General features: G+C 41.6%; 10 protein-coding genes across 10 annotated transcripts; 4 read left to right on the forward strand and 6 right to left on the reverse strand.

The window, feature by feature from the left end:
• Positions 1-238: 238 nt before the first annotated feature.
• IML2 (Iml2p) lies at positions 239-2434 on the forward strand (the record flags this gene model as incomplete). The annotated part of the gene is made up of 1 exon (XM_018366038.1): positions 239-2434. The coding sequence occupies one exon, from the start codon at positions 239-241 to the stop codon at positions 2432-2434; it is 2196 nt and encodes a 731-aa protein (XP_018221244.1).
• Positions 2435-2846: 412 nt separating this feature from the next.
• ARP4 (Arp4p) lies at positions 2847-4316 on the reverse strand (the record flags this gene model as incomplete). The annotated part of the gene is made up of 1 exon (XM_018366039.1): positions 2847-4316. The coding sequence occupies one exon, from the start codon at positions 4314-4316 to the stop codon at positions 2847-2849; it is 1470 nt and encodes a 489-aa protein (XP_018221245.1).
• A 317-nt stretch (positions 4317-4633) lies between these two features.
• On the reverse strand, positions 4634-8296 carry SCP160 (Scp160p; the record flags this gene model as incomplete). The annotated part of the gene is made up of 1 exon (XM_018366040.1): positions 4634-8296. One exon carries the CDS (start codon positions 8294-8296, stop codon positions 4634-4636), a length of 3663 nt encoding a protein of 1220 aa, XP_018221246.1.
• A 673-nt stretch (positions 8297-8969) lies between these two features.
• On the reverse strand, positions 8970-9827 carry PRY1 (sterol-binding protein; the record flags this gene model as incomplete). Its single annotated transcript, XM_018366041.1, has 1 exon — positions 8970-9827. The coding sequence occupies one exon, from the start codon at positions 9825-9827 to the stop codon at positions 8970-8972; it is 858 nt and encodes a 285-aa protein (XP_018221247.1).
• A 492-nt stretch (positions 9828-10319) lies between these two features.
• Positions 10320-12956, reverse strand: PRY3 (Pry3p; the record flags this gene model as incomplete). The annotated part of the gene is made up of 1 exon (XM_018366042.1): positions 10320-12956. One exon carries the CDS (start codon positions 12954-12956, stop codon positions 10320-10322), a length of 2637 nt encoding a protein of 878 aa, XP_018221248.1.
• A 1217-nt stretch (positions 12957-14173) lies between these two features.
• On the forward strand, positions 14174-17821 carry NET1 (Net1p; the record flags this gene model as incomplete). Its single annotated transcript, XM_018366043.1, has 1 exon — positions 14174-17821. One exon carries the CDS (start codon positions 14174-14176, stop codon positions 17819-17821), a length of 3648 nt encoding a protein of 1215 aa, XP_018221249.1.
• Positions 17822-18198: 377 nt separating this feature from the next.
• SMC3 (cohesin subunit SMC3) lies at positions 18199-21891 on the reverse strand (the record flags this gene model as incomplete). The annotated part of the gene is made up of 1 exon (XM_018366044.1): positions 18199-21891. One exon carries the CDS (start codon positions 21889-21891, stop codon positions 18199-18201), a length of 3693 nt encoding a protein of 1230 aa, XP_018221250.1.
• A 341-nt stretch (positions 21892-22232) lies between these two features.
• JEM1 (Jem1p) lies at positions 22233-24170 on the forward strand (the record flags this gene model as incomplete). Its single annotated transcript, XM_018366045.1, has 1 exon — positions 22233-24170. One exon carries the CDS (start codon positions 22233-22235, stop codon positions 24168-24170), a length of 1938 nt encoding a protein of 645 aa, XP_018221251.1.
• Positions 24171-24289: 119 nt separating this feature from the next.
• On the reverse strand, positions 24290-24937 carry PSF2 (DNA replication protein PSF2; the record flags this gene model as incomplete). The annotated part of the gene is made up of 1 exon (XM_018366046.1): positions 24290-24937. The coding sequence occupies one exon, from the start codon at positions 24935-24937 to the stop codon at positions 24290-24292; it is 648 nt and encodes a 215-aa protein (XP_018221252.1).
• A 271-nt stretch (positions 24938-25208) lies between these two features.
• On the forward strand, positions 25209-26918 carry ARG2 (acetyl-CoA:L-glutamate N-acetyltransferase; the record flags this gene model as incomplete). The annotated part of the gene is made up of 1 exon (XM_018366047.1): positions 25209-26918. One exon carries the CDS (start codon positions 25209-25211, stop codon positions 26916-26918), a length of 1710 nt encoding a protein of 569 aa, XP_018221253.1.
• Between the last annotated feature and the right edge of the window lie 120 nt (positions 26919-27038).

Raw genomic sequence — 27038 nt, forward strand, 5'->3', positions numbered from 1 at the left:
TGGCTGATTCCAGGTAGCGTTCCTTGGATTATTTGCTTCATATTCCCCCACCTTTATTTTTATCAGTTTGTTTTTTCAGTGCTCTCTTTTTCCTTTCGTTCTTTTTCTTTGTATGTTCTATTTATATATATAACGAATTTCATATACAAGCGTATTGTTCCCTTTCGAAGATCAAGTGATAGAATCCAGAGCATTATAGGCGGAAGACACCATATCTGTAGCAAAACGACAACACAAGATGTTTAGGGTATTCAGTGCATTTGGATCAAGAAATACTCAATCTTCTGGTGAGGAACAGCCAACAAAGACGAAGCAAATCTTAAAACAGGCCAATGACTTCGAGATTGCTTTGAAAGGAATGGATTTTGTCTTGGACGATAGAACGGAGGAAGGCTTGAACTTGCTGAAAGAAGCTGAAAAGGAAGCTGATTCAGATAAAACTATTCTAACTTTAGCCAGGGGTGTCATCGAATTTCTTCAGGCCACTCTGAGTTTTGAAACTGAAGAAATGAAAAAGGCAGCCATTACTTTGGGCCAAGCTGAGCAAATGTCCTGGAAAAGTAAACAAAATGCCGAAAAGACTAATTTTAAGAGTAGTTCTATATATCCACCAGGTACGGTCTACGCGGTAACGTACACAGAGTCATGTCTTCTACATGCCTTGTTGATGTTATTCAGCGAAAGTATGATGGAAGCGGCCAAGGCTTTGCTGAAATTGAGGAGAGCTTATACAATGTTACAAGAAATCATGATCACTGTGAAAAGAGCTGAACGATCGAAGAACTCGAGCTCTCCCTCTCCAAGTGAGAATAGTGAGCAGTCATGCGGAAGTTTCGTTTCAGCAGAGACAACCTTCACGTCTGTAGACATTCCGTTTAAGCTATCCCCCGATGATAAATCAAACCCTCAGCTTTTAGAATTTGCAGAAAAAATTTACACCATGAGAATGGGAAGATTATCAGGTTCTCACATCGGCAACACCCCATCTTTCAATAGATTAAGAGATGATCTGGGTTTACAGACCACTCCATTACAAGCTTCCGATCACCAATGTGCTCCAGATGATTTCGATTTGGAACAAGCCACCATTGATGAGTTTATCCATTCGGGGGCTAATTTATGTTACGGTATCTTACAAGTCGTCTTATCCTTACTGCCACCAGCGATTGGCGCTGTTTTATCCATTGTCGGATTCAAGGGGTCCCGTGAGGAGGGTTTGAGGCTAGTCTGGAAAGCTACAAAAGAGAGAAACGTTCACGGTTGTATTGGCCTATTGGGACTAATGTTTTATTACGATGGTCCTTTCCAATTTACGGACGCTGATTTCGACATTCCAGCGGGCGATAATACATCAAGAATTCTAAACAAAAGTAAGACTAATGATAGTAGTACCTTACCAGATTATATGGATAGTTCAACTCTATTACATCCGGGGAAAATTTTAGAGGATTCTTTATTAAGAGCGAGGGCACTGTTTCCCAATAGTGCTTTATGGTTGTTAAACGAGGCTAAAATGCTTTCTGGTAAGGGTAGGCTTCGTGAATCTCTTGCCCTAATGGACTCTATTGATGTCAATAGTATCCGTATGAGACAAGTGAAATCGCTAATGGTGTTTGAACGTGCTATTCTTTTGGTTAACCTACACGAATACAATAGGGCCGCCGAAGATTTAATAGGCCTGCTTGATATTAGTGATTGGTCCCATGCGTTGTATACTTATTTCGCAGGTTGTTGTTATTTGGAGAATTGGAGAATGACCCAATTAGGATTATTAAATGATGGTAAGGAACAGTTTTATAAAGAAAGAGCCAGAGAACTCATATTTGACGCACCATCTCTGTTAGGAAAGAAGACCTTCAAATCGAAAAACCTACCATTGGATAGATTCATGCTAAGAAAAGTTCAGCAATTTAATAATATGCAAAAGAAGCTGAACCTGAAAGAACCACTAGATTCAATAGCAACATCTCCTGTCCATGAACTATCCTATTTCTACAACGGTTACAATAGGATGACTGAGGATGATTTGATTTTAACCAAAAAAATGTTAACGGAGTATCATAATCCTGCCATCGACTCCGAAGATCCTGATCAAGAATTGATCAGGAACCTATTACTATCCCTGACTTTGAGGAGGTTGGGCGATGCCGAAAAAGGCCTGGCCTTGTTAGACGAAATTGTTTTGCCAAAAATATTTTACATCCAAAACGGTAAAGTGAAATATTTCAAAAAAAATGAAGACCCATGGGCATATCCAGCTGCTCTTTACGAAAGAGCTTTATTCTGCTGGAAACTGGGTGGTATGGGAAGTTTAAAAGAAAGCAGAGAATGGTTACTAAGGGCCCAAAATTACGCTGCTGATTATGAATTAAGTACACGTATCGGTATGAAGATCAAAGCTGCCCTTGATAGAGTTGAAAACGCACTTGCTTGATCCTTCGACTCTCCTCTCGTACAAGAGTGAAGGAATTTCTGCGATTCGCGTTTCTTTGTTGATAGTTCATTAGCCAATATATCGTCTGGTATTTAGTCTTTTCTTTTTTCGTACATTGGCAAAGGATATCTCAAGTAGTTAGTATCTAGACTTATGTACTGTTATGATTTTGAAGTGAATGTGTTTTTTATGTTGAATCCCATTTTTTAATTGAGGTCAGCCTCCACGCCACACCGCAGACCGCCTGTTATTACATTCAACTCTATAAAAAAAATATAATTTACAAAATGAGTTACACCCCTGGCTAAGATCGGCGCCATCTATGTATCATCAGAGATATTTATGTGCTGATTAAAACTCAACTAAGCCGTCAGAGCAAAAGGCCCAGCTTGGTCACTTGCGTTTCAAATTTCTATCTAAACCTGTCGTTGAGTAATCTGTCGACACCCACCTCTTCATATTCTTGTTTTCCAACCCATAGCTGATGGAATGTTCCTAGGCTTGTGAGTATACTACCACCTAGCCATGATTGGTATTGCCTTTCTCTGGTATGCCCCGTTGTTAGTATTCTGAACTTTAAGGATGGAAGTATTTTATTCAGTTCGGTCATCAACCTGTCACTTAAGCCGGGAATTGAGGATGTACCACCCGTAAGTACGACATTATGAGCTAATGTGGCTCTCAAATCCACATCACTGCTCATTATAGATGAATATACGAGATCAGCTAGGCCTGTTATTTCTTTGGTATCATTAGAAGAAGTCTCTTCTTCCAATGGTCTTTTACCACTGTCATTTGGAGTATCTATACTGTCGGCAGGTGGAGAAATAGATTTACTTACAAGATCTTGTTCCTTTTCTTCTGTTGGCACAGGTTTCTTGTCAGTCTTATTAGTTCCACTTGGCTTGGTTCTTTTTAATGGCACATAGTCATTACGCCAAGTCTCTACTACACCAGAGTTGGAGTGTGGCCAATCTTCCGGAATATCGTCTTTTTTTGGAAGGAAAAGCTCTTCAGCAAAGCCATAACGAGTTTCGTTATCAAAGATAATCTCTTCATTCCAAGGTGTTTCGATAGACCTCTTAGTTGTTGTATTCAATTCCGCTTTTGCCTCTTCCAAAGTTTTAGTTGGGCAGATGTGACAAAGGGTCTCTTTACACTCTTGGAAAAACCCTCTATTATTTGCGTACTCAAATAGCGACTGGTCGACTTCGTAGTCAAATTTCTTCTTTATCAATTCTGGTTTTCTTTGTTTGATTGCAAAGAGAGGTATGATTTCTTTCGGCTCTATGGCTTTTTTAATCAAATGATTGATAAATTTCCCAGCAATGAAGTTTCTTCTTGTACTCTTTGACAACGTCATACCGTCTACTATCGGACTAACACTACATGTATCATGACCGATATCAACCACCAAACAATTAGGTCTGCCTGCTGCAAATGAAACACATGTTGACGTAGGAGCCAAATAACAGGCTTCAAATTGCATCCCTTCTAGAAGGACTTCCAAAGATTTTTTCCTATTTTCTGTACTATTCCAAACAGGTTCAGTTAGCAAAGCCGGTATTCCAGAGTTAGAATCTAAATAAAGTTCATTTTTCAGGGCCCACTGCCATTGTTCTTGTGCAGTGTCCCAATCAATGACAAGACCGTTCTCAATAATAGGTTTTAGCTCGTAGTCTTTTCTTGGAATCCCAATAGATTGCTCGGAGAAAATGGTCTTACTATCTTTATTTGAGGCGGATTTACCGTAAACGGAGGGTAGAATAGACTGGGGGAAGTCTGAGCCTGAATAGCCAATGTTCGTTGTGTAAGAGCCAGGATCTATGACTACTGCGGATATTTCATCACCACCATAAACTTGCAAAGCAGCATTAGACATTGTGAAAACTTTCTTACTACTTTGTATTAAGGAAAAATACTATCTGATCTGGGATTTCCTTACTCTCTCTTGTCCTGTTTTCTTTTCTCTTTTTTCTTTTCCGCTGTTGTTCTTTTCATTCCTTAAATTCCTGTTATTTCAAGTTCTCCAAGATTCGAAAAGAATAATCAAAAGACAAAAATAGCATTGAATAAAAAAAATAATGTCATCTTACTATTCTTTAAAAAGCGTACATATCGTATATATAAATGGATTACAAAACTAAAAAAGGAGATATATTATCAAAGGAATAGAACTACGTTAACAGAGAGTTTATTTTATCTTCTTAAAGATTTCAATACCATCTCACCGGCCTTTTCGACACCAGCTTTGGTACCTCTAATGTACACAACATCGTTTACATTGTCAGACTTTCTTGGGACATTGATAACAACGTCAGCTGCTTCTCTGATTTTCTTGATGTTGGAACCACCTGGGCCGACAATCATATTGAATCTTTTGGTGTCGGCACCCCAAACATAACCAGCATATGTGGCAGATGGTGCCTTCGCAATTCTTTCCTCAATCAATTTAACGGCAGTGTCGAGGGCTTCTTCCTTCTTAGCAGAGTCGTTTGAAGCGTCCTTCTTGACTTCCTTTTCTTCTTCGCCGAGAATACTACTTAAATCAACAGGTTCGTAGGTCAATCTCATGGTGATATCTCCTTCTTCAGAAGATGTTGGTGCACCAACTTCCTCAACGGTAAATTTAGTCTTTTCTGCATTTTCACCTTCTGTAGAGCCACGAACATTTTCTAATGGAATTTGAATTGGAGCACGGGCTAGTTTATTAGCTTTCCTGGCAGTGTTACCAAATCTAACATTAACGAACAAATCCATTCTCAGTTTTTGAATGAAAGCACCACGTTCTGAAACATATTCGTAAATAGAAGCTGGAACGTTAATTTCTCGGTCAAAGTTTTCTCTAATTATTTCATTTAAGATCTTCTTTTCTGCCTTTTCAACGTTTTCTGGTAACCCAGTGATAGTGATTTTGCCACTAGCGTCATCCTTATGAGGAACGAAAAGATTGATGCTAAATTCGGATTCCAGTTGACGGCGAACCATCCCACCAGGTCCAATCAAAGCACCCTTTCTTTCTGCTGGAATATCGAGAGTCTTGGTAACGCTGTTTTCAGCTTCCTTGACAATCTTGTTAATTTCCTCAACAACCTTTTTGACAAATTTTTCTGGACCTTGAACAGTGATGTCTTGGCTTTCTGAATCTGCGTTTGGAATGTCAACAGATTTGTTTCTGATTTCTTCACCACCRGCCTTAGAGATGATTTCTCTCAATGTGTGGCCACCACTACCGACAATAGATTTATGGTGTTTGTGGTCAATTTTCAAAACTTCAGTGACAAAGTCGGAAGCTTCAGCAACAATAGATTCCACACGCTTGGCAGCATCCTTGATACTTTGTCTAGAACCGGTAATTTCTAATTCAACTTCACCGGTTTCTTGAACTTTTGGATCGGTGCTCTTTTGTAAGAAATCCATTTCGACACCGAATTCAGCTCTAATATCATTGATATTGTCACCGTTTTTACCAATAACTCTTGGGACGTGTTCGGCTGGAACATTAATAACCATTTTGTAACCGTTTTCCATTTCAAAATCTAACAATGCCTTCAATTCTTCATGTGCCTTATTGACACCACGAGAAGGACCTCTAATGGTGACGATTTCACTGTTTCTTGGGAAGTTGATGAAAACATTGTATTTTTCCTGCAAACGGTTACGGTAGGTACCGTGTTGACCAATCATGTTACCGTGAAACTTTGTTGGGACAATTAGTTCCTTTGTAATAATATCAGCCCACTTCTTAGCTTCGGCGGCCATGTGTTTTTTAGCATGAGTCAAATTGTATTCTAAACCAACTAAAGTAACCTCGACGGTTTTATCTTTAGTGGCGCTGTTGTTTTCCTCATTTGGAATATCAATTTGACATGCGAATTTCTCACGAATTTGTTGCAGGTTAGAACCTTTATTACCAATTAATCTGGCAACAGAGTTGGCTGGAATATCAACAGTCATTTTGCTCTTGTTTGATGGGGAGTTCACAATAGATTCAAAAATTTTATTGGCCACCTTGACAGCCTTTTCATCACCTCTAACAGTCAATTGGCCTTCTTCAGGTGTATGTAGTTTAATTTGAATGTGACCTTCTTCTTCAGAAATATCTTCCAAGATCAATTTCAATGTAGCAGAAGATGGACTAAAGAGGGAATCCTGAACTTCTGGAGAAAATTCATAAGTGTTACTTTCCATGCTATTTTGCTTAGTACGTAGTTGGTCTAGTGACTCATTAACCTTCTTCAAGGATGCCTGAATCTCTTCGATGGATGGTTTGAAATCTTCACTACCGGTTAAGGCAACAAGCAAAATGGTGTTATCATTTGGATAATAGTCACCAAATTGGACAAAGGCAACATCACTCTCAGAAGCCAACAAGGAGTGTTTGATTGACCCACCAAATAACTCGTAATCTAAGTCTGTAACGGTCAAGGTTTCAGAAGGTGGGATATTGTTGACAAAGGAAATCAACTCCTTACGAGCTGCCTTGATGTCATTTGCTTCGTCAGACTTTGCACTAATGTGGACGGTAACAGTTTCGGCGGCAGGTAGCGATTGGACGGATGGCAAAGATATCTTAACATTGGGGTGGGAATCTTCAAGGCTCTTTAATACAGAGTATTTGGTAAAGTACATTATCAGATTCTTTGCGTGAGCAACGTTTTTACTATGGGCCTTGGAAATATCTAAAGACTCAACCACGTAGCTCTTGGAAGAAGACCTAGCGTAAGTAATGGCTTCGGTCACTTTGTCACGTAGACCAACAAATGACACTAATTCATCTTCAGGAGTAGATGGGAAGGTAACAATGACATTGTACTTTTCTTTCAATTCCTTAGCATCAATCAAAAATTGGAACTTAGTTGGAATCTTAACCTTCTCTTGGGCTAAATCGGAGGCTAACTTTTTCAAGTAATCTTGAATGGCTGCTTTGGTGGCTTTAGCATTTTCACGAGGACCAGAAATGACAATATCGCCTGATTTTTGATAAAATTGAACTTTGACTTCGTCGTCATCATCATTGGAAGCAAAGGCGGAAACATCAACGTATGGTAAGTATTTTTCATCTTCGACAACCAATTTTATAGTGGCGTTCTTAGTTTCATCTTTAACAATGGCCAAGATCCTAGCCTTAGCCATATCAACCGATTCAAAATCACCAAATAGTGAAACATTACTCATAGTGTCATCCATGTCTTCGTCGTAAGAGTCTTCATTGACTTCCTTGGCAACATTGATCTTAACTTCGTAAGCGTCACTGATTTCACGGATGGTTCTACCACCAGAACCAATGATACTTGCTTTACATTTGGATGGGACTTCGATGACGGCGTTGATTGGTTTTGTCAATTTTTTCACTAATTCTCTCTTTGCATCGTGAACATTAGCGGCCACACCAGAAATCAAAAAGGTACGAGCGTTCTTGGAAAGAGTAGATTCGACAGAGACTTCGTGGTTTTTCTTGACTGATTGAACAATACGAGATAATTCTGGTTTAGTGATTGACAATTGAGATTGCAAATCTAACGTAAAGGCTTCTTGGATGTTCTTTGAACGCATTCTCTTCGCGCCAAGACCTGTATTCAATGCAGGGCCAGAAGGGGAAGGTGATGGGGAGTTAGAGACAGCAGGTTTCATGTTTGGACCCCAGTTGACCTTAACGCTAGCTAGGGCAGCATTTGAACCCAAAGAGGGCAAATTCTTCAGAGATGGCAATGGGGTTGGCTTCTTTTCCAAACGAGGTTGTTCTTCGGTAGCAGCAATGGTAGAGGCAGTAGTACTTGGTGAATCGATGGTGGTAACAGTTTCAACAGAACCGTCGACGGTGGTAGGAGGTGTATCAATAACACTTTGTTCTTCAGACATTGCAATTATAAACGTTGAGTATGGAGGAAAGGGGGGTAGGAGTATATTTTGAGCGTGGTAACCAAAAGACAGTAGATAGAAAATTCAGGAAATCAGAGTGATTCACCTTAAAAATTATGTTAGAAAAAAGACAACAACTTCGAAAAGAGGATAAAAAGTGCTGTTATGTTCTTGGACGTACTTTTTCAAAGACGTTCAATAGGAAAACAGGATAGTCAATGTCTCGAAAAAAAGTTTCATCTAATTGAACCTTTTTCAGTTGCCGGTTGAAAATTTCGATCTTAACAGATACGTTAAAACGAAATTGTCGAGCGTTGCGTTGCCAACAACAACTTTTCGCGAAAACGAGCGAAAATTTTTCAGGCCGGGGATGAAAATCTATATAAATAAACAATAATGCGTGCTATATTTAAAATGAGTGCATCCGCCTAAGTACAAACCTGAAGATTTGAAGCTGCAAACAGCTGCCAAGCGTCACGTATTTTGAAAATGTCAACAAGGGCTTCTTAATTTCTATATATGTATAAAAAAGTGGGGTATATGTGTGGGGTACATGTAAATATGGAGAAACAAAGTAGTCACTGGAGAAAAAGGACCCTTGTGAAGGAAAAAAAATAAAAACGAACTTAATGAAGGAGGGGGAAAGAAGAGTTAACGTAAGCGTCTTGTAAGGCTAAGCCAAGGGTTCGACATTTTCAGCGTATTCGCCTTCGTAGTTGCCTGCAGGGTTGTAACTACAGATGACGTAGTCACCCCATGCACCACCACAGGTCTTGATCCCACAACCGACTTGTGTGGTAGACTTCCAGACGACTTGGGTGAAATGACCAGTGTTGCCCGAGAAACCTGGGTTCGAGAAATCATAGTCGGAGATCTCGTTATACCAAGCATCAACGGCGCCTGGACCATCGTAACCCAGGGCCAAGTTTTCACCATATGAGCCACCGGAATGAGTTAAAGTACCTGAACAGTCGTAGTTGTCGGCATAATCTTGAGCGTAAGTAGCCAATGTATCAGACCATGTTAAGGCTGGRGTGTCCTTTTGCAAAGCTCTCTTCTTGTTGTGTTCAGCCAAGACGGATGAGGCAAAATCTGATAAGTTGTCATTTGAAGTAGAGGCAGAGGTGGTGGCAGCGGTTTGGGAAGTGGACATGGTTGTAGCTGGTGTAGAAGTGCTGGTGGCTTTTGCTTGCGATGAAGGTGATGCCAACGAGGTGGTTGAGCTTGTAGACTTGCTTTTAACCTGGGCAAAGTTCTGCAAAACAGACGAAGCTGCTTTAGAATCGCTGGAAGCAGAAGCGATAGGAGGAGCAACTAAAGCTGTGGCGGTGGAGGTTGGGTTGGCAGTAGCAGAAGCAGCGCCCAACGTTTCGTAAGTGGTGAGAGTCTGGCCGTTTTTAACGTAGACCACGCCTTGCACAGTCACCACAGCAGCAGCATGGGCGTGTTCAGTGACAGTGACAACGGCGGGAGCAGCGAGAGCGGTCGAGGCCAAAGCAGATGTTAAGAGCGATATTTTTGAAAGTTTCATAGTTGGTCAGTTACTGAAATACGAAAGAGGGAAGCGTGCGAGCGGCTTAGATAAAAGAGCGGATTAGGAGAGCTTACAGTGTAGCAATAAACTTCACAGCAATGAGAAATGAAAGAAAGTGCGGTAAAGGGTCCTTATTTGTCTGTGCAAGAAGAAGAAGAGTCAGAGGCTGTAATAAGAGAATAGAATAATACAATTTCGGATTCGATAGTCGAGGCCTGTTTATATATGATTTAAATAATAGAGAACTTACAAAGGATGTTGTAGAGGGAGCAGAGTCCATGGGACGTCGATGCTAGAGTTGTCAACACGCAATAGAGGGGTCCATTTGCCAAATGCAGTAAATAGGCAAAACACCTGCCGCATCAGGAAGTGGTTGTCTGCGTACGTATTACCTCTTTGGGTAAGATAATTGCGGTGATTGGCGCACGGGGTGCAGGTCGCGCTCGTTTAGGAAATAAAATGCAGAATTTCTGTTTTTTTCAGAGGGATCTAGAAGGCGAACAAGATGGCTATGACGAAAGCGGTAATCGTTCCTGGCAGGTTGCTTGATCCCAGTGCTGCAGCACCTTCGTATGAAGATAATTTCGCGGTGGTGGATGTGCCGTCTTTTAGTTGGGTGTAGATCGACGAAGTTGGGTGGCGCGTGGCGGAGTTCTTTGGTTGGGTTGTGGTTGAACGAATGTTGTTGCCACTGGTTATTCCTGTGCCGGCGCTGGAGGTCTTGGCATACGATGTGGCCGTTTGTTGGCCGGCATCGGTGGCGGAGGTGCCGTTGTCGTACGAATTGGATTTGGTGGTGGTTGTTTCGTTTGGCTTTTCGGATGTGGTGACAACGCTAGCTTTAGATGTTTTTCCGGGGATAATGGTGGTTGCCGCATTGGAGTTGGTGTAGATGGTAGAAGGATTAGTTTCGTCGTTTTCTGGCTTAGTGGTGGTGGTAGTAGAGCAAGATGAAGCAGTTTGGCTTGCCTCGGAACGAGAAGTGGTTACTTCTGTAGTCTGTGTATTAGGCTTTATAGTTGTGGTGTCGTCCAAATTACTACAGGAAGCGGTAATGGTGTTAGTGACCAGTCTATTTTCTGTAGCGGTAGCGGTGGAGATGTTGAAATTAGAGTTTAGTTTACTTGAAGGAGCACTCTTAGAAGTGTTCTTTGATCTTGCAGCATCGGTTGGGCTTTTTGAAGAAGCCACACCGGTGGCACTTGAGATATCTGAAGGTGCGGACATCGAACTTACAGTGGTGGTCTCAGATGAAGCCGTGGATTTTCCGATGTATTCGGCAGAGTCCGTTGCACTGGCGTCTATGCTGGCAGAGTTGGTGACAGAGTTGCGATTAGATCTGTCAGTGGTGGAAGCCAAAGTCGTAGTGGTCTTGGAAGTATCTTTGGAGACAGCATCGGTGATACTTGTCGTGTTCAAGAAAGTCTRTGTAGAACTTGAAGCAGAGGAAGAGGCAGGAACCGAGATGGTGGAAGATCCAGATCTACTAGCATACTTCGCAGCATCGGTGACGCTGGTGACGCTTCTTGAAGGGTTACCAGGAGTTGCGTCAGTGGTACTGGTGGAATTGTTTGCTACAGTGGAAGATTCAGTTTCACTGGCATATTTAGCAGCGTCTGTAACACTAGCAACTGAGCTTGCGGAGTTGGAAGCCAAATTCGAACTTACAGAAGTAGAATCAGTGGTGGTGGTGGTGGCGGAAGTGTGTGCCGAACTTGAGGCAGAGGCAGAGGCAGAGACAGAGGCAGAGGCAGAGGAGGTGACCTCAGAGGAGACATCGGAGGATGATCCAGATCTGGTGACGCGTTCAACAGCGTCTATTGCACTGATTGCAATGCTTGCAGAGTTGGAAGCCAATGATGCGGTGCGTGTAGAAGTGCTTATAAGGTTAGCATCAATGGCGCTAGTGATATCCACGGGCGCAGAAGTGGCGGCCTCAGCAGACGATCTGGTAGTGTTGGAAAATCTAGCTGAAGAACTGATGCTGCTAGCAGAGGCTGGAGCGCTGGAGGAAGCTAGGGCGCTGGAAGAGACTGGGGCGCTGGAAGAGACTGGGGCGCTGGAAGAGACTGGGGCGCTGGAAGAGACTGGGGCGCTGGAAGAGACTGGGGCACTGGAAGAAGATGCCACGGAAGAGACAGCAGAAGAGGAAGAGGCGACGGAAGAGGAAGAGGCGCTGGAAGAGGCGGTCAAGACACTTGAAGTTGTCAAGGATGCCGACGAGCTGGTCGCTTTTGCGCTGGTAGAAGAAACGACAGATGAGGACGCTTTTGTGGTGGTGGAAGAAACGATAGATGAGGATGATGCTGCAGAGGTGGCAGGCTTGGCAGGATTTATGGTGGTAACCTCAGAAGAACTAGCCGCCGCAGAGGACGTCGAAGTCGAGGAGCCCTGTGCTTTTGGGGCAGCCATACTGGACGACACCGCGGTGGTGGTAGAAGAAGTGGACGAAGTGGACGAAGTGGACGAAGAGGACGAGGACGAAGAGGACACCGTGCTTATCAGCGGCTCCACTTCCTCAGCAAACTCGCCCAGGTAGTTTCCAGGAGGGTTATAAGAACATATCACGTAGTTGTTCCACGTGGTACCACAGTACTTGTAGCCGCACCCGACCTGGGTGGTAGACTTCCAGACGACCTGGGTGAAGTGGCCCGTGGATTCGGAAAACCCGGGATTCGAGTAGTTGTACTTACTAATCTCTCCGTACCAAGCGTCCACGGCGCCCGTGTCGGTATAGCCCAACGCCAGGTTCTCACCGTACGGACCGTCGGAATGTGTCAGCGTGCCCGAGCAATCGTACTCGTCCGCGTACGCCTGCGCATACGTGGCCAGCGTGTCTGACCACGTGAGCGGCACGGTGTCAACGTGCAGCGCTCTAAACTTATTATGCTCATTCAGAACGTCTGCGGCAAAGTTGGGGAAAGTGGTTTGGGCCTTAACGGCCACTAGGCAGCCTAGGAGAACTGTTATGGGGAACTCCAGCATTTTTTTCGTTTTAAGATTATAGTCTTTTTTTGTCGGTGTTCGTGTGCGACTAGCAAGAGGAGAGAGAATGGAAGATGCAGCAAGTATAGAACATGTTTTAAAGAATTCCGCAACCCAATTGAAACATGGAGGGTGTTTCATCAGGCCTATATAGCAATTTCCGGCAGGTGTGCTGGGTACCAGCACACCTGCACCGTCGTTGTCCTCGTTGTGTTGAGACCCAGCGGCAGGAACACTGCGATATACGAAACACAAACACAAACACAAGAAACCAAGCACACGGGATGCCTTGCTAGCTACATTGCCATGGTGCTCTTTTTCTCCACGCAAAAAACCACCGCTGCCGTGATAACTGGACGATTATCTAACACTGTGGTAACCAACAATCCTCGAGACCAGGAAAAGTAAACGAAGAAAGGGACCTGCAGGGCATCACAACACCCAGCCGTCGCGCAAGGGGGGTGGAACCAGCCATGTGCGTGTGTAAAGCCGCGGGAAAAGGGCGCCGTGAGCCATGCGCCCTTTTCCGTGCGTGCGGACAATGGTAACGCGTTCTTCGCATCGTTGGGTTTTTTTTCCGCTTCGCTCACGTGCCTGCCCCTGAATAAAAAACTCAACATTATGGGCCCTCTCAAAGTAAAGGGTAGCTTTTTTCGCCTCCCCACGCGGGCGTTCCTTGCGCGTACGCGTCAGAGAGAGTACAGAACAGCGTTTTCGTGCATTAAGGATACGAGATTCGTGATTTGCCTGCGGTCGTCTAGGGCGGTTGTTGGTTTTGCCGGTTTTGTAACCGGAAGAACAACAACAGCAACAGCAGCAGCAGCAGTAGTAGTAGTAGTAGTAGTAGTTCTTGGGGCCGCAGGCCCTTGATCTCGTTAGTCGTGCCACTGTCAAAGATTAGGTCAACCAGGGGAAGATTCATTCCAGGGATAACGTTCAAGGGGTCCCTGCCCACGCGTAGATGGTTGTACGAGTGGTTTGGTCGTTTCTCGACGCTGTACGATGGAAGCTAGTGCTCAACCAAAAAAAATAAAGTGCTTGCAGATTGCTACGTATCGCTTTGTTGCTCCTGCCAGGGTCAACGCAACGACTAGATCGGTCGTGTTTGTATCCCGTATATGGTTATCTCGTGTATAGTGATGTGAGGTTGCTTTTGTAGATTCTGTTACCCGTCTCATCCGGGTTGGCCTTTTTTTTTTTTTCTTCCCGTAAGCGTGAAAACTGATCTGGATGATGAATGATGGTTAGTATGGTGAAATAAACACACGAGCCGGTGGAATGCATAGGTCCTTGTCCGAGGCACAAAGAACGAACGAACACCGCCGTTAGAAGTCGATACCTGTACACCGCGCACATCCATGTACAAACTACAAGTGGTCTTGGTGCCCCCGAGCCTCCAGGCGACGACGCCCATGCAGTTTGGATACGGGCCCACGGTTGCCGAGTCCTCTCAATTGCTGCCTAACAGAACCAGCATCGCGCAAAGTGCTGGCGACGCTTCTTTGCAGTATGCCAACATGAGGTCTGCTAGCGCGAGCTTCTCCCCATCCTACTTCAACCAATCCAGGTTCAAAAAGTTTCTTTTGTTTACCAAGCCTACCAACACCCTGTTGAATCTGAGTGATGAAATCATCGATAAATGCGAAAAGATGTACCCGAGCCTGCAGGAGGACATCGAGATTTTAAGTTTGCAGGACAACACCGGCTGCGATTTGGACCCGGATTTCTTGATAAAGGATGTTTTCAACATCAATAACATCGTGAAGGTCATTCTGAGAAACGAAATAGACCTGGACGACTCCGCACCAGTGTCGCTTTACAGATCTGTAAAACGCTCTAAAATGAACAACGGGTCGCCCCGCCCGGTACAGCCGCAGCAGCAAATCTCTTCCTCTTCCGGGGTCCTTAGGATTGCAAAGAAAAGGCCACCGACATCAACAACAGCAACAAGCACCATTCGCAGTGGCACCAACGGATCCATGAGGATCTCTACTCCACTGGCTAGACAAATCTATCCTCCGCCTTCCTCCAAAATGATGTCCAACAACTCTGACGACGAAGAAGAAGAAGATATTGGCGAAAGATCCTTCTTGCCGCCCCCAACCCAGCCGCAATCGCCTCCCATTAGAATCAGCTCGGGCATTGACACGGGAAAGAAGATCAGATCAAGCGCCGTCGAGGAAGATATCGTATCCAGATCAGAAACCGTGGATCCAGACAAATCAAAACAACAACGCCTATTGTCCGGAACCCCGGTAATGTCCACCATGACCCCCAACAGAGTTACTTTGACCGGCCAACGAGTGGTGTCTGAGCACGCCCAAAAGAATGAATTGGTCTTTTCAGCCTCCGCTTCCTCTTCCTCTTCCTTCGCTGCCGCCGCAGCCGTCGCTCTCACAGCCTACGACTCAAACAAGAAACCACCTGCTACCTCTCCAAGAATAACATCGGGCATGTTAAGAATCCCTGAACCAAGAATCTCCGAGATTGAAAAAGAACTAAAGGAGGGTCCTTCCAGTCCGGCTTCTATCTTGCCCGCAAAGAGCGCCAAGATCCCAATGAAAAAACCTTACCTAGAAAACGGTGACGATTATGAATCTGATGAAAGCTCAAGTAGTGGAACCCAGGAAACTCCAGAGACGGAGCCACATTCAAAGGCTTCTTTGCAACGTAGTCAAAGTTCTATCGCAGATAACAACGGCTCCCCCGTGAAGAACAGCCCCCTGGGTGATGCCATGCCACATAATGTTCATCTCGCAGAACTGCCCAAGGCAAGCAGTCCCGCCAACGTCAAATCTTCTAATGGCCAACTCCCCACAAAACAACAACAGAGGAAAGGCTCGCTGGAGACAATAGTGGAAAGAAAAATGCGCAAGGATCTTGCTGCTACAGCGGAACCAAGAAGAATGAACGATTTCCCAGATGACAGTCAAGGAAAGGAAGATGGGGATTCAAACGAAAAAAATTTGCAAAAGGAAAATTTGCCAACAGTCCCTCATAACAAGCAACCAATACTTGCATCATCCAAGAAGCCCAATGGCAAAGTGATTCCAACGCATAGCCCTCTGGTCAGCAAATTTACTGCAAATGGTGGCGCTACCATCGACGATGCCCTTGCGGACGATGACGATGAAGAAGCAGATACCACCGTTCGTATTGTACATCAGGATTCCGACTCCTCCTCTTTCCAAAAATCAGAACTGTTCAAGATGATTGAAGGCAACGGTGAAGATCTTCCGCAATGGTTTAAAGGTAAAAATTCGAGAAAAAACTCCGCCTCCAGTAATAACAAGAATGCAAAGCCATACACTACTGTCTTGAACAAAGACATAGACAATTCTAAACCAGATCCAAGAAATATCCTACCTCAACGAACCCCAAGGAGCGCGGCTAAAAGGGCTGCCCAATTATTAGCGGGCGCCAAGAAAAACGAGGTTCCTGAAAAAGCCACACAAGATTCAAGTTCAGCAGGATCTACGGACGATGAATCGGAAAGCGGAATCGAAACAGACGTGTCATCAGACGATTTAACTAAAAGGCAATCTGCACCCTTAGCTAACGGCGGGCCCAAGGGGGACATCTCTTTGCACTCATTGAAAGGTAGTGTCGTTCCGCTGACGGATGCAAAGGTGAATAGCAAACAAGACGATGGGCAAATTGAAAACAAAAAATCGCCTCAAAAAATTCCCGAGAAGAAAATTGAACCCGTTTTAAAAGCGACTGAAACTTCTAAAATCCCACAGTCTTCCGTATCCGATATTAAGATAAGTGAACAAATGGCCAAGAGTTTTTATCCGAATTCAAGTAAGAAACAGAATGAACGTGCAAAGTTGCCAAGTAAAACTACACCGCCACCGGCACTTTCTTCTACTGGCAACACCCCATCAGTGGCTACAAAAGCAAACGCTTCTCCGGCCCAAAAAGTGAACAACAAAATTGTCAAGCCAAAAGCTAAGAAGGAAGTTACACAGCCCGATAATAAAAACAAAGAAGCGCTAACAAAGGCAATAGATTCCAAAAGCACAGCCACTAGTGAAGCCAAAGACTCGTCAGCAAAGGTAGACAAGAAAAAAGTGGAAGCCAAGGAACTGGAAAAGGCGCCCACAAATTCATTAGGCGCCAAAAATAAGAACACACCAAAGGAGGATGAAGCTCCTAAGAGTAAGCAATTGAAAGCAAACAAAGTTGAGATCCAGAATGAGGCAAAAACCGCAAATAACACAATCAAAGACAAACCAAAACTTGCCAAGCCAAGTGCGAATGACAAATTAAAAGATTTGAAAGCCAAATTCACCAACAGTAAATCATTTGCGCCAGCGGGTCTAGTTTCTACCGAAAAAAAAGATTCAGTTTTAAGTAATGAAGACTCCGATTCCTCAGGTTCTTCAACAGAAGACGAATCCAGCTCGTCCTCCTCATCCTCTTCTGATGGGGAAACTTCTACATCCAGGAAGTCCAGAAGAGTTGTTGTTAACACACCAAGAGAGCCGGTTAGGTCTTCGTCTTCCAAAATTGACGCGGTAACTCCATCGTTGAGTCAAACAAAGAATGCCACTCCTAATAAAGTTCCAGTTACGCAGTTAATGGATATGTCCTCTCCACCATCAGCAAAATCTAGAACTCCTTCAAAACCTTCTAGTATTCTTCACGATCTTCCAAGAAAGGTACGTCCATCCCTGAGTTCGTTATCTGACCTCGTCTCAAGGGGAATTCCAGACGTCAAGGAAAAAAGCTCTAAATCGATTGGTAAACCACAGCCCAAAGTTGCCTCGAGTAGTGACGATGAATCGAGCCCTAGTTCAGGTTCAGACTCCAGCTCGGATTCCGGCTCTGAGTCTGGCTCGGATTCTAATAGTGGTTCTGATCTAGATTCTGATGATTCAGGTGATTCTTCCGGAGACGGAAAAAGCTTCATCAGTGCCAAATCTGCCAGTGCTGCTCTAGGTAAGAAAAAGAAACCAAGCGGTGGATTTGCATCTTTAATAAAAGATTTTAAGAAAAAATGATACCTTAATATAACTACACTTCTTTGGAAGCAAGAAAAAAAAAATAATCAAGCATATAAAAGTAATAAGTAAACCAAATCTTTCATGTAAACTAATTCCTATTTATCTCCTTCAATATTAAATAAGTATATCTTCTGAAATGACTGTTTGCGTTCATCCTAATTCCAATATTTCTCTTATAACTCCATCTGAACCCATGGTCCATGACAAAACTCCATTAAATTATTGTTTAGTAACCGTATAACGTCAGAATTTTAAGAGTGAAATCTTTTGAGAAATATTTTTAGGGAAATTTGGATAGTTATAGTTACATACAAATTAGCTATTTAAAATGCAAAGAGGGGTTTTTTAGAAGCTAAAATTTATAGGAATACTCCTCAAACCTCAGCGAATTTATTACTGCCCCTAATAAAACCGATTGCTTCTTCTCTATTGACCTCGATGACTGTGGATATTTTATTCTCATACTTAACGCGGAAAAACTTGTCTGCTACTTGCAACATATCTGTTCTAAACGTCGTACAAATGAATTGGGCATTGGTTGACAGCTCTTTGATTAATGTGGCTACAGCAGTTCTATATTGTTTGTCTAATGCAGCATCGATTTCGTCAAACAAGTAAAAGGAGGCAGGATCTACCATTTGTATCGCTAAGATTAAAGCAATGGCACACACTGTCTTTTGACCACCTGACAGTTGTTCGACATGCAATTGCTCGTTTTGCTTAGAGTTGAAGGAAACGGAAATTGAAACACCGGTGTAGACAGTTTCACCCTCTTTATTAATTGTATCTTCATTTTTACCGGAGTCCATATCAATATCAACGTCATCTGCTTGATCATTAGAGCTTTCATTTCGACGATGAATGACTAGTTTAGCGGTACCTCTTGGAACTAATCTCTCGAAAACAGTTTCGAAGTTTTCAGAGACTTTTTGGAATGTAGAATCAACCGCACTAACCTTTTGTTGTTTTAATTTAACAATCAAGTCCTGGATCGAATCTTTAGATTCCTCTAGCTCCGAAGCTCTTCCCGAAAGATCTTTACGCTTTTCGTTGAACTTTTTGAAATTTTCAAAAGCTCTCTTATTAACATTCTTCAAGCTCGAGATCTCCGTATTCATATCATTCAACTTTTGTAATAGCTGATCACTTGTAATGTCACTAAAATCATTCATTAAAGCATCTTCAGGAAGTAATCCAATTTCTCTAATTCTTTGCTGCAGTTCCTCTCTTCTCGTAACCAACGTTGTCTTCTTAATCATTGTTTTCTCCACACTTTTCTGAAAATTGTCAAGTTTCTTTAATAATAAACGCTGTTGATTGTTTGCTTTTTCTAACAGCTTCTTATTATTTGTTTCTTCTGCAACAAGTGTTTCGATTTCCCTTTGGATAGTGCCTAGTTCTAATGTAGCGTTTTCGTATTGTTTCTCGACACTTTCCTTCTCTAAATCTAATTCTTTTAGTTCATCCTGTAGACCCAAAATGAATGCATCACCAACCTCGGCCATTTTTATCTTGAGGTCGTTTTGCTGTGGAATAAGTTTGGACTCTAATTCGGCATTCAATGAATCAATTGTTGTAGTTATACCTTCCAGTGCATCTGAAGTAAGATCCAATTTGTTATGCAACACATTGATCTCTTTGGTTAAAGATTCCAGCTTTTCCTTTTCTTCTTTGGAAAGTTCGCTATCAAAGTCCTGAAGCAAATCATTTTCATATGTATCCATCTTTTCTTGGGCGAATTTTAGGTTTGTCTTCTGCTTTTCTAACTTCAACACAATGGCGTTTGAAGATTCTTCGAGAATCAATCTTTCATTCTTTTTAGTGTTTAATGATGTTCTGAAAATTTCAATATTTGTCAAGACGGATTCTCTATCGTTGGACACTTTTCTTATGTTCCCGTTTAATTGATCAATTTGAGCATCAATATCATTTAGTTCGTTTCTGACAACTTGTAACTCATCACCAATACTTTTGTGCTGGTTTCTCGATTCATTCAAGTTCTTTAAAGAATCCAAACGAGTTCTTTTGTGTTGGTCAAGGTACCCACCCGTTAGTACACCCCTTTTATCTGCTCTATCACCATCCAACGTAATGGCATTGAGTTTGTGTTTTTTAGCTAGCTTTAAACCTTGGCCCAAATCTTTGACGACAATGGTTTTACCAAAAACGTGTTTGACAGCTTTTTCAAATCTAGGTTGATACTTTATCTTTTTTATTAGGGGGGTGAATTGTATTTGAGTTGTAGAATTTGAGGGGAATTTAACGTCAGCGTCCAAAGATAATTTGTTCAGTGGGATAAATGTTACTCTTCCACCCTTCATTCGATACAACTCATTCATGATCAAGGTGGCTGTTTCCTCTGTGTCCACTACGATGTGAAAAAGAGAGTTACCTCCGATTACTTCAGCGCATGCTTTATATTTATCGTTAACTTTTATTAGTTCTCCTAATGTTCCAAACACGGATTCCGGCGATATCTTTAATTTTTCTGTGATTTCTTTAACATTAATTATACCATTTGCTAATGATCTGCTCATAGTTTCATTGACATTTCTTTGGTTTTGGTTGACATCACTCAATATAGTTTCCATAACTGTTTGTAATTTCTGTTCCTTTCTCCATAACTCTTTACGAGTGTCCAAACTTTCGTTCAGTTTCTGCTTGAGCTTGATTAATTCAGAATCAAAATCTTCTAGTTGACCTTTGATATCCGGTCCGTTAATAGAATCGGTCAGCTCTTCAATTTCTTCGTCAATCTTGAATAAGCTCTCCTTCAAAGAAGTACGGTCCATCTGTAGTTTACTTCCTAAGTCATTAAGGTTTTGCATCGATGATTTTAATTCCTCAATTTCTGAATAAATCCATGAGTCGCGCTCCTCTTTGGACTTGAAACGAGCATATTCACCTTTTTTGAAAACCAAATCTCTTTGCTTTTGTTGTAACGACGCTAATTGAAGTTTATACATTGCTTCTTCCTTCGTAAGTTCTTGAAATCTAGGTAATATTTTGGACAGCTTTTGTTGTTTCAGTTTGATCTTGGATTCAACCTCTTTTAGTGTTGAACCGTCCAAATTTCTCTGTTCGCTATTCGACTCAATTTGCAATTGGACATCTTTTATCTTTACGCTAACATTTGTTAATTCTTGAGAAATCTCAGACTCCCTTAGTTTTGCCTGTTGTAGATCCGTAGTATTTTTAATCTTCAAAGACGCTTCAATATTTGATAGATTTTTGGAGACTTGCTCGATCATATCTTCCCTTTTATCTAGCTCTTGAATATATTGTTCAGAAGAATATACAGTATTGTTGTAGTCGCCATCTAATTTTTCCATTTGGTTGATAACGTCATTCATTTCTCGATCGTATAGAGTAAATTGGTAGACCTTTCTATTACGTTCCAATTCATTGTACTTTTCCAGTTCTTCACGCTCCTGTTCCATTTCACTCAGTTTTGAGTTCAACTCATCCATTTCTTTATTAATCTGTGTCTTTTTCTGCTCTGTTTCCTCCATTTTTTTCAATGAAGCCTTTAGTTTGACTTCAAAGGATTTGGCCCCTACAACGTCTTCCAATAATTGCAATCTTTCTTTGTCCTTAGCGTTCGTTAAAGCAACGATTTTGCCCTGTGGCACTATGTTATAAGGATTATTCATCGAGAATCCTGCGGTTTCCAACATCCTGACAATGTCTCCCTTAGTGACGTTTCTGTCATTCAATTGGTAGTCATCTTTCTTCAAACCCACCGTTCTTCTAATTGTCACTTCGTCATCCCCTCTTGAGAGCACACCAGAGGGCAATATCATTGAGTGGTCTGGATCGTGAAACACAATCTCCACCGAGGCACTCATCACCGAACCACCCGAACCTTGGTGAATCAGCCCCTGTCTCTCTTCTCTCTTCAGATTTGAGTAATCATCACTCAAAACAAACCTAATAGCAGCAAAGAAGTTCGATTTTCCTGATCCATTAGACCCTATGATAACGTTTTGATGCGGCGAGAAATTATCAATAATTGTCTCATTCCTATAGGTTTTAAACCCCTTGATAACCACTCTCTTGATGTACATAGTAGTTCCACACTATTCCTGTTGATTCCGTAGGGCTTTTCTGCAGATAAGGTGGCCAAACAGTGTTTAAGTGAAGGTTGAAAACTCATCTTTAAACTAGTTTATTCTTTTTTTTTAACGCGTCGCGTTTTGTCTTCTCTTGAAACGTTTTTTTTTTTTGAGCTTCTAACAATGGAAATTTGACAGGTGTACACATCGATGGCAGAAGAAAGGGAGCCAGGGCTGCTGAGAGGCTACTTCAAGTATTTATATAGTCATAAAAGTGGCCGAGTTGATCGTACTCACTGTTTTTATTTGATACAGTATTGTGTAAGGTTTGTCCGAACGTACACAACTCAAACATGATACTGATTACAGGCTGTTGTCTTCTACTCTATAGTCTTATTTTACCAACACTGATATCGGCCTCTAAATCATGTAACTTAGCGGAGTTGCAACGACTGAACAAGCATTTGAAAGTAGACACTGAGTCGCTGACCAAGTACCAATGGATCGCAGGCCAGTTGGAACGAAATTGTCTAACAGCGGAACCAAAAAGCGAGGATATGACAGATGTCATCAGGCTAGCCAACCAGATATACTACAAGATTGGGCTGATACAGATGTCTAATGATCAACACCTGAGGGCCATTGACCTGTTCGAAAAAATTGTCTCCAATGAAACCTATAAGGACTCCTTTGGAAAGCTTGCCGAGAAGAGGCTGCAAGAGCTTTACATTGATTTCGGTATGTGGGGGAAAGTGCATCAGAAAGATGAACGTTATTCAAAATATCTCTCGTTGAATGAAACTATTGGAAAGAAACTACAATCCAGAGATGTTTCTGTCGAGGAGGATCTCTCAGAGCTACTTCGAATTACGCCATATAATATAAACGTCCTATCTACCCATATTGATGTTCTTTTCCATAAATTGGCTGAAGAGATTGACGTTTCGTTAGCAGCATCTATTATTTTGGATTATGAAACTGTCCTTGACAAGCATCTAGCCGTCTTAAGCCTAGACACAAGGCTTACCATTCATTATGTTATATCAGTTTTACAAACTTTTGTGCTTAACTCTGATGCGTCCTTTAATCTAAGAAAGTGCTTATCCATTGATATGGATAATGAGAAATGTAAACGTCTAAGTTTAACTATCTCCAAATTAAACAAAGTGAATCCATCCAAAAGACAAATCCTAGATCCAGCGATATATGCTTTTGAGGAAGCAGGATCTACGAACTGGGATAAGACTATAGATTTTTATCTAAAGGATAAAAAGCCATTTATTGCTCAAAAAAAAGCTCTTAACAGAGATATTGCTTTCAAAAATAATTACTCATTTTTGCAAGAAATTATCAAGCAATTGATTGTTGACGTTCAAGTATTAAGACCTTTGACAGCAAATTTATTTGAGGATCCATCAAACACCGACAATGTTGTCAAACCAAACTCCTACTTCCATACTGACTACCTAGTCTATATTGACTCCATCCTTTGTCAGGCTTCTACAACGAGTTTGGACGCCAAGAGAGCTAAAATGGCTGCTCCATTTTGCAAAACCGTTTTAAAACAATCACTAACCCTAGAAACATGGAATTACTACCAGGATGCGAAGTCTCAACAAAAACGTCTTCCTGAAACAATATTAGACGATGTATGGAACTCCAATCCTCATTTGGTAATGTATATGATAAATTCAATCTTGAACAAAAATAAGTCTAAACCACATTCTCAGCCCAAAAAACAGCTACTAGATCAAATAAACAAATTTTTTCAAGACAATGGCCTTTCCGAGTCAACCAATCCATACGTGATAAAAAATATTCGTTTACTACAGAAACAACTACAAACTTATAAAGAGCAAAAGCATCGGAATTTCAACCAGCAATACTTCCAACAACAGCAACAGCAACAGCAACAGCAACGACACCAAGCGCCACCACCAGGAGTTAGCCATAACCCTCAAAAGGATTATTACAAGATTCTTGGAGTAGCACCTGGTGCTACTTCTAAAGAAATAAGAAAAGCGTACCTGAATCTGACCAAAAAATATCATCCGGATAAAATAAAGGCAAATCATAATGACAAAGAGGAAACCATTCACGAAACCATGTCCCAAATCAATGAGGCCTACGAAACGCTTAGTGATGACGATAAAAGGAAAGATTATGATTTCTCCAGATCCAATCCTCGTCGAAACACATTCGCCCAAGGACCTAGACAGAATAACATGTTTAAAAATCCGGGAAATGGATTTCCGTTTGGAAACGGCTTTAAGATGAATTTTGGGTTCTGATGAGTTACATTTGTGCGTGATATACAAGTATAGTAAATGCACGGACATAAGTATATATATATATGTATATACAGATGGATTTAGACGAAATATCGATCTTTATAAAACCAATACTCTGATCAAATATTGAAATCTTCTTCCTCGTTTTCAGCACCAGCAGTAAGAGATGCAGAATGAATCTCTCTTAACTTATCCATGATGTCAGTGATGAACGGCCTCAGCTCATTTATTTCTAACAGACTGAGATTGTCTAATTGCAAATGCGACTCATTCAAATATTTAAGACCTTTTAATACTTTAACCTGCCTCATCTCTCTTAAATCTTGAATTCTACCGCGTAATTCGTGAACAGGATCATGGAAATCATCCTTAGCTTTACTGAAGAGTATACGTGCCAAAATAAGCCAGTTCCACGGCAACTCACTGAATCTATCTGGATGGGCCTTTTCATACTTTATCTTTCTATCAAGCTCTTTTGTCGTTAACCACTGTGGTGCTACAATACTACACTTGGATTGCTGCTTCAAAAGAAGAGCAACCCAAAGGACCACTTCTGTGGAACGCATTGCCACCATATTATTTAAAGCCTTATCATCTGTCGTAATGAGCTGCCAGCGACTGGGTATCTGGTTTTTCACTCCTCCGTCATTTCCATAAATCTTTTGGCGTGTCGTTATTCTGGGAAAAATCTTTATGGGCTCATTCTCCACAATAAACTGTATTTCTTCTGGCGAAAAGGTCTGCTGCAGGTGTGCTGGTAATGCCATTATCTTAAAGTATCTTTCCACTAGGCCCGGACGTTGCCCTTATATTATATGTCACTTTTTTGTTTGTTTACCATTATATGCTTACATCTAGGCGACTGTATTTTTTTATTGAAATTAAATTATTTCAAGAAATTTCATACTGGAGAAATAGCATTAATCATTGCTAGTTCAAATCTAAAAGTGAGAAATAGAAGTCAATAGGAATATAATAGTGGAGTGTGGCATAATTGATAGAGCCGCCATTTCAAGGCATTAGTCCATTATTGTTATCATGTGGAAGCATATCTTTTCGCATGGGCTCAAGTATAATCAACCAAATGCATCTTCGAAAAACCTGATCCTGTCTGTTCTCAATTCGACAGCTACAAAACGAGAGGCCAAGGACTACCTCTCCAAATATACAAATAGAGATGGCCAACGCAACCACTGCTTATTTTTCATCAGGGACCTGCATGAAATCGCGCCTGCGATTTTATCACAGCTCTCAAGTGTCATAAAGAGACTGGGGATGCTAGGTTTACGTCCCATGTTTGTGATCCCACCTTCGCCATCGCACGTGAACAAACAAGCAGAGTTACTTGACCGGATTGTTACAGGTGCCGATCTAAGGCCCCTTCACCTCAAAGAGGGGTTAACCAAATCTTTCACTGGGTTATATCATTCTGTCTTCTCACAACAGGGTCAGTTCCCTGATATCGCAAATTCGAATGTTATACCAATTGTTAAGCCTTTTGTGTATAATGAAGAGACAGCGTCTGAATTTATGACTAAAGATGTCGTGAAATTTATGAATTGCCTGTGCCAGGGAGATATCCCACATATTGACAAATTCTTCATTCTGAATAGCACTGGTGGCATACCATCGGGCGAAAGAAATGATAACGCTCACGTATTCATTAATCTTTCACAAGAATTCAAGCATTTATCTTCATTATTGTCTCGTGATATTAGCACTTTGGAAAAGCGAGAACCACGCTCACAAAATTTACTACACAGAATGGAGCTACATGTTAAAAAGGACGAAATATCCTCCTTAGAATCCGAATGCCATGATCATTTAGAAGACCTGTTACTGATGAACACCGTTTTATCAAATCTAGCGCCTACAGCAACCGGACTGATCACTACTACCAAAAATGCTGCATTGTCCTCGGACAGGAAAAATCCATTAGTGTACAATCTACTTACAGACCGATCATTGATCTCTTCATCTTTACCAAGATTCAAAAAAAACAGCAATGAAACGAGCTCATCAACTAATCTGTCGGATGAACATGAATGGTATGAATTACCATCTGAGCCGGTGAACGCAACTCCTCCCAATGCAGATGCCGTCTTGGTGACGACTGTTTTTAAAAAAGGTGTCCATATAAAGACTTATGATTATGAGACGCTAACTCAGTTTAACTCTATCGGCCTCCCTGAGGAATTTTATATACCCGAGACAGGAGACGAGCCTACAACCAACATCCCTAAGTTGGATATCAATAAATTCAAAACAATCATCGATCAGAGCTTTGCTAGGTCTCTGGATGTCCACGACTACTTGAATAGAATCAATGGACGAATAGCTACGGTCATTGTTATCGGCGACTACGAAGGTATTGCCATTCTAACGTACGAAGGCTCCAAAGAGAACAGATTTGTTTATTTAGATAAGTTTGCTGTTCTACCGCATCTTAAGGGCTCATTGGGTATATCTGATATAATCTTTAATTTGATGTTTAAAAAATTTCCCAATGAAGTACTATGGAGAAGCAGGAAAGACAATGTGGTGAACAAGTGGTACTTCCAACGTAGCGTTGCTGTGCTAGATTTGTCGGTGGATTTAGATCCCGAACATAATGACAAACAACAAAGTCAGTTTAAGTTATTTTACTACGGTAACCCCCAATACGCTGATAAAGCTTTACACGATAAAGCTCGTTTAAGAGAATTCATGAAATCTGTTAGAGACATTAAACCAAGCTGGCATAAGTAAGCAAAATACGATATGATTTTTCACGATGAAAAGAAGTATACCATTTACCTTTTTCTTTTTTTTATTTTTTATTATCTTGTTTTTTAATTTCAAAAGTATATATGTACATGTAGTATACAT

This window comes from Saccharomyces eubayanus, chromosome X (genome assembly GCF_001298625.1).
Source record: "Saccharomyces eubayanus strain FM1318 chromosome X, whole genome shotgun sequence".
Lineage (NCBI taxonomy): Eukaryota > Fungi > Ascomycota > Saccharomycetes > Saccharomycetales > Saccharomycetaceae > Saccharomyces > Saccharomyces eubayanus.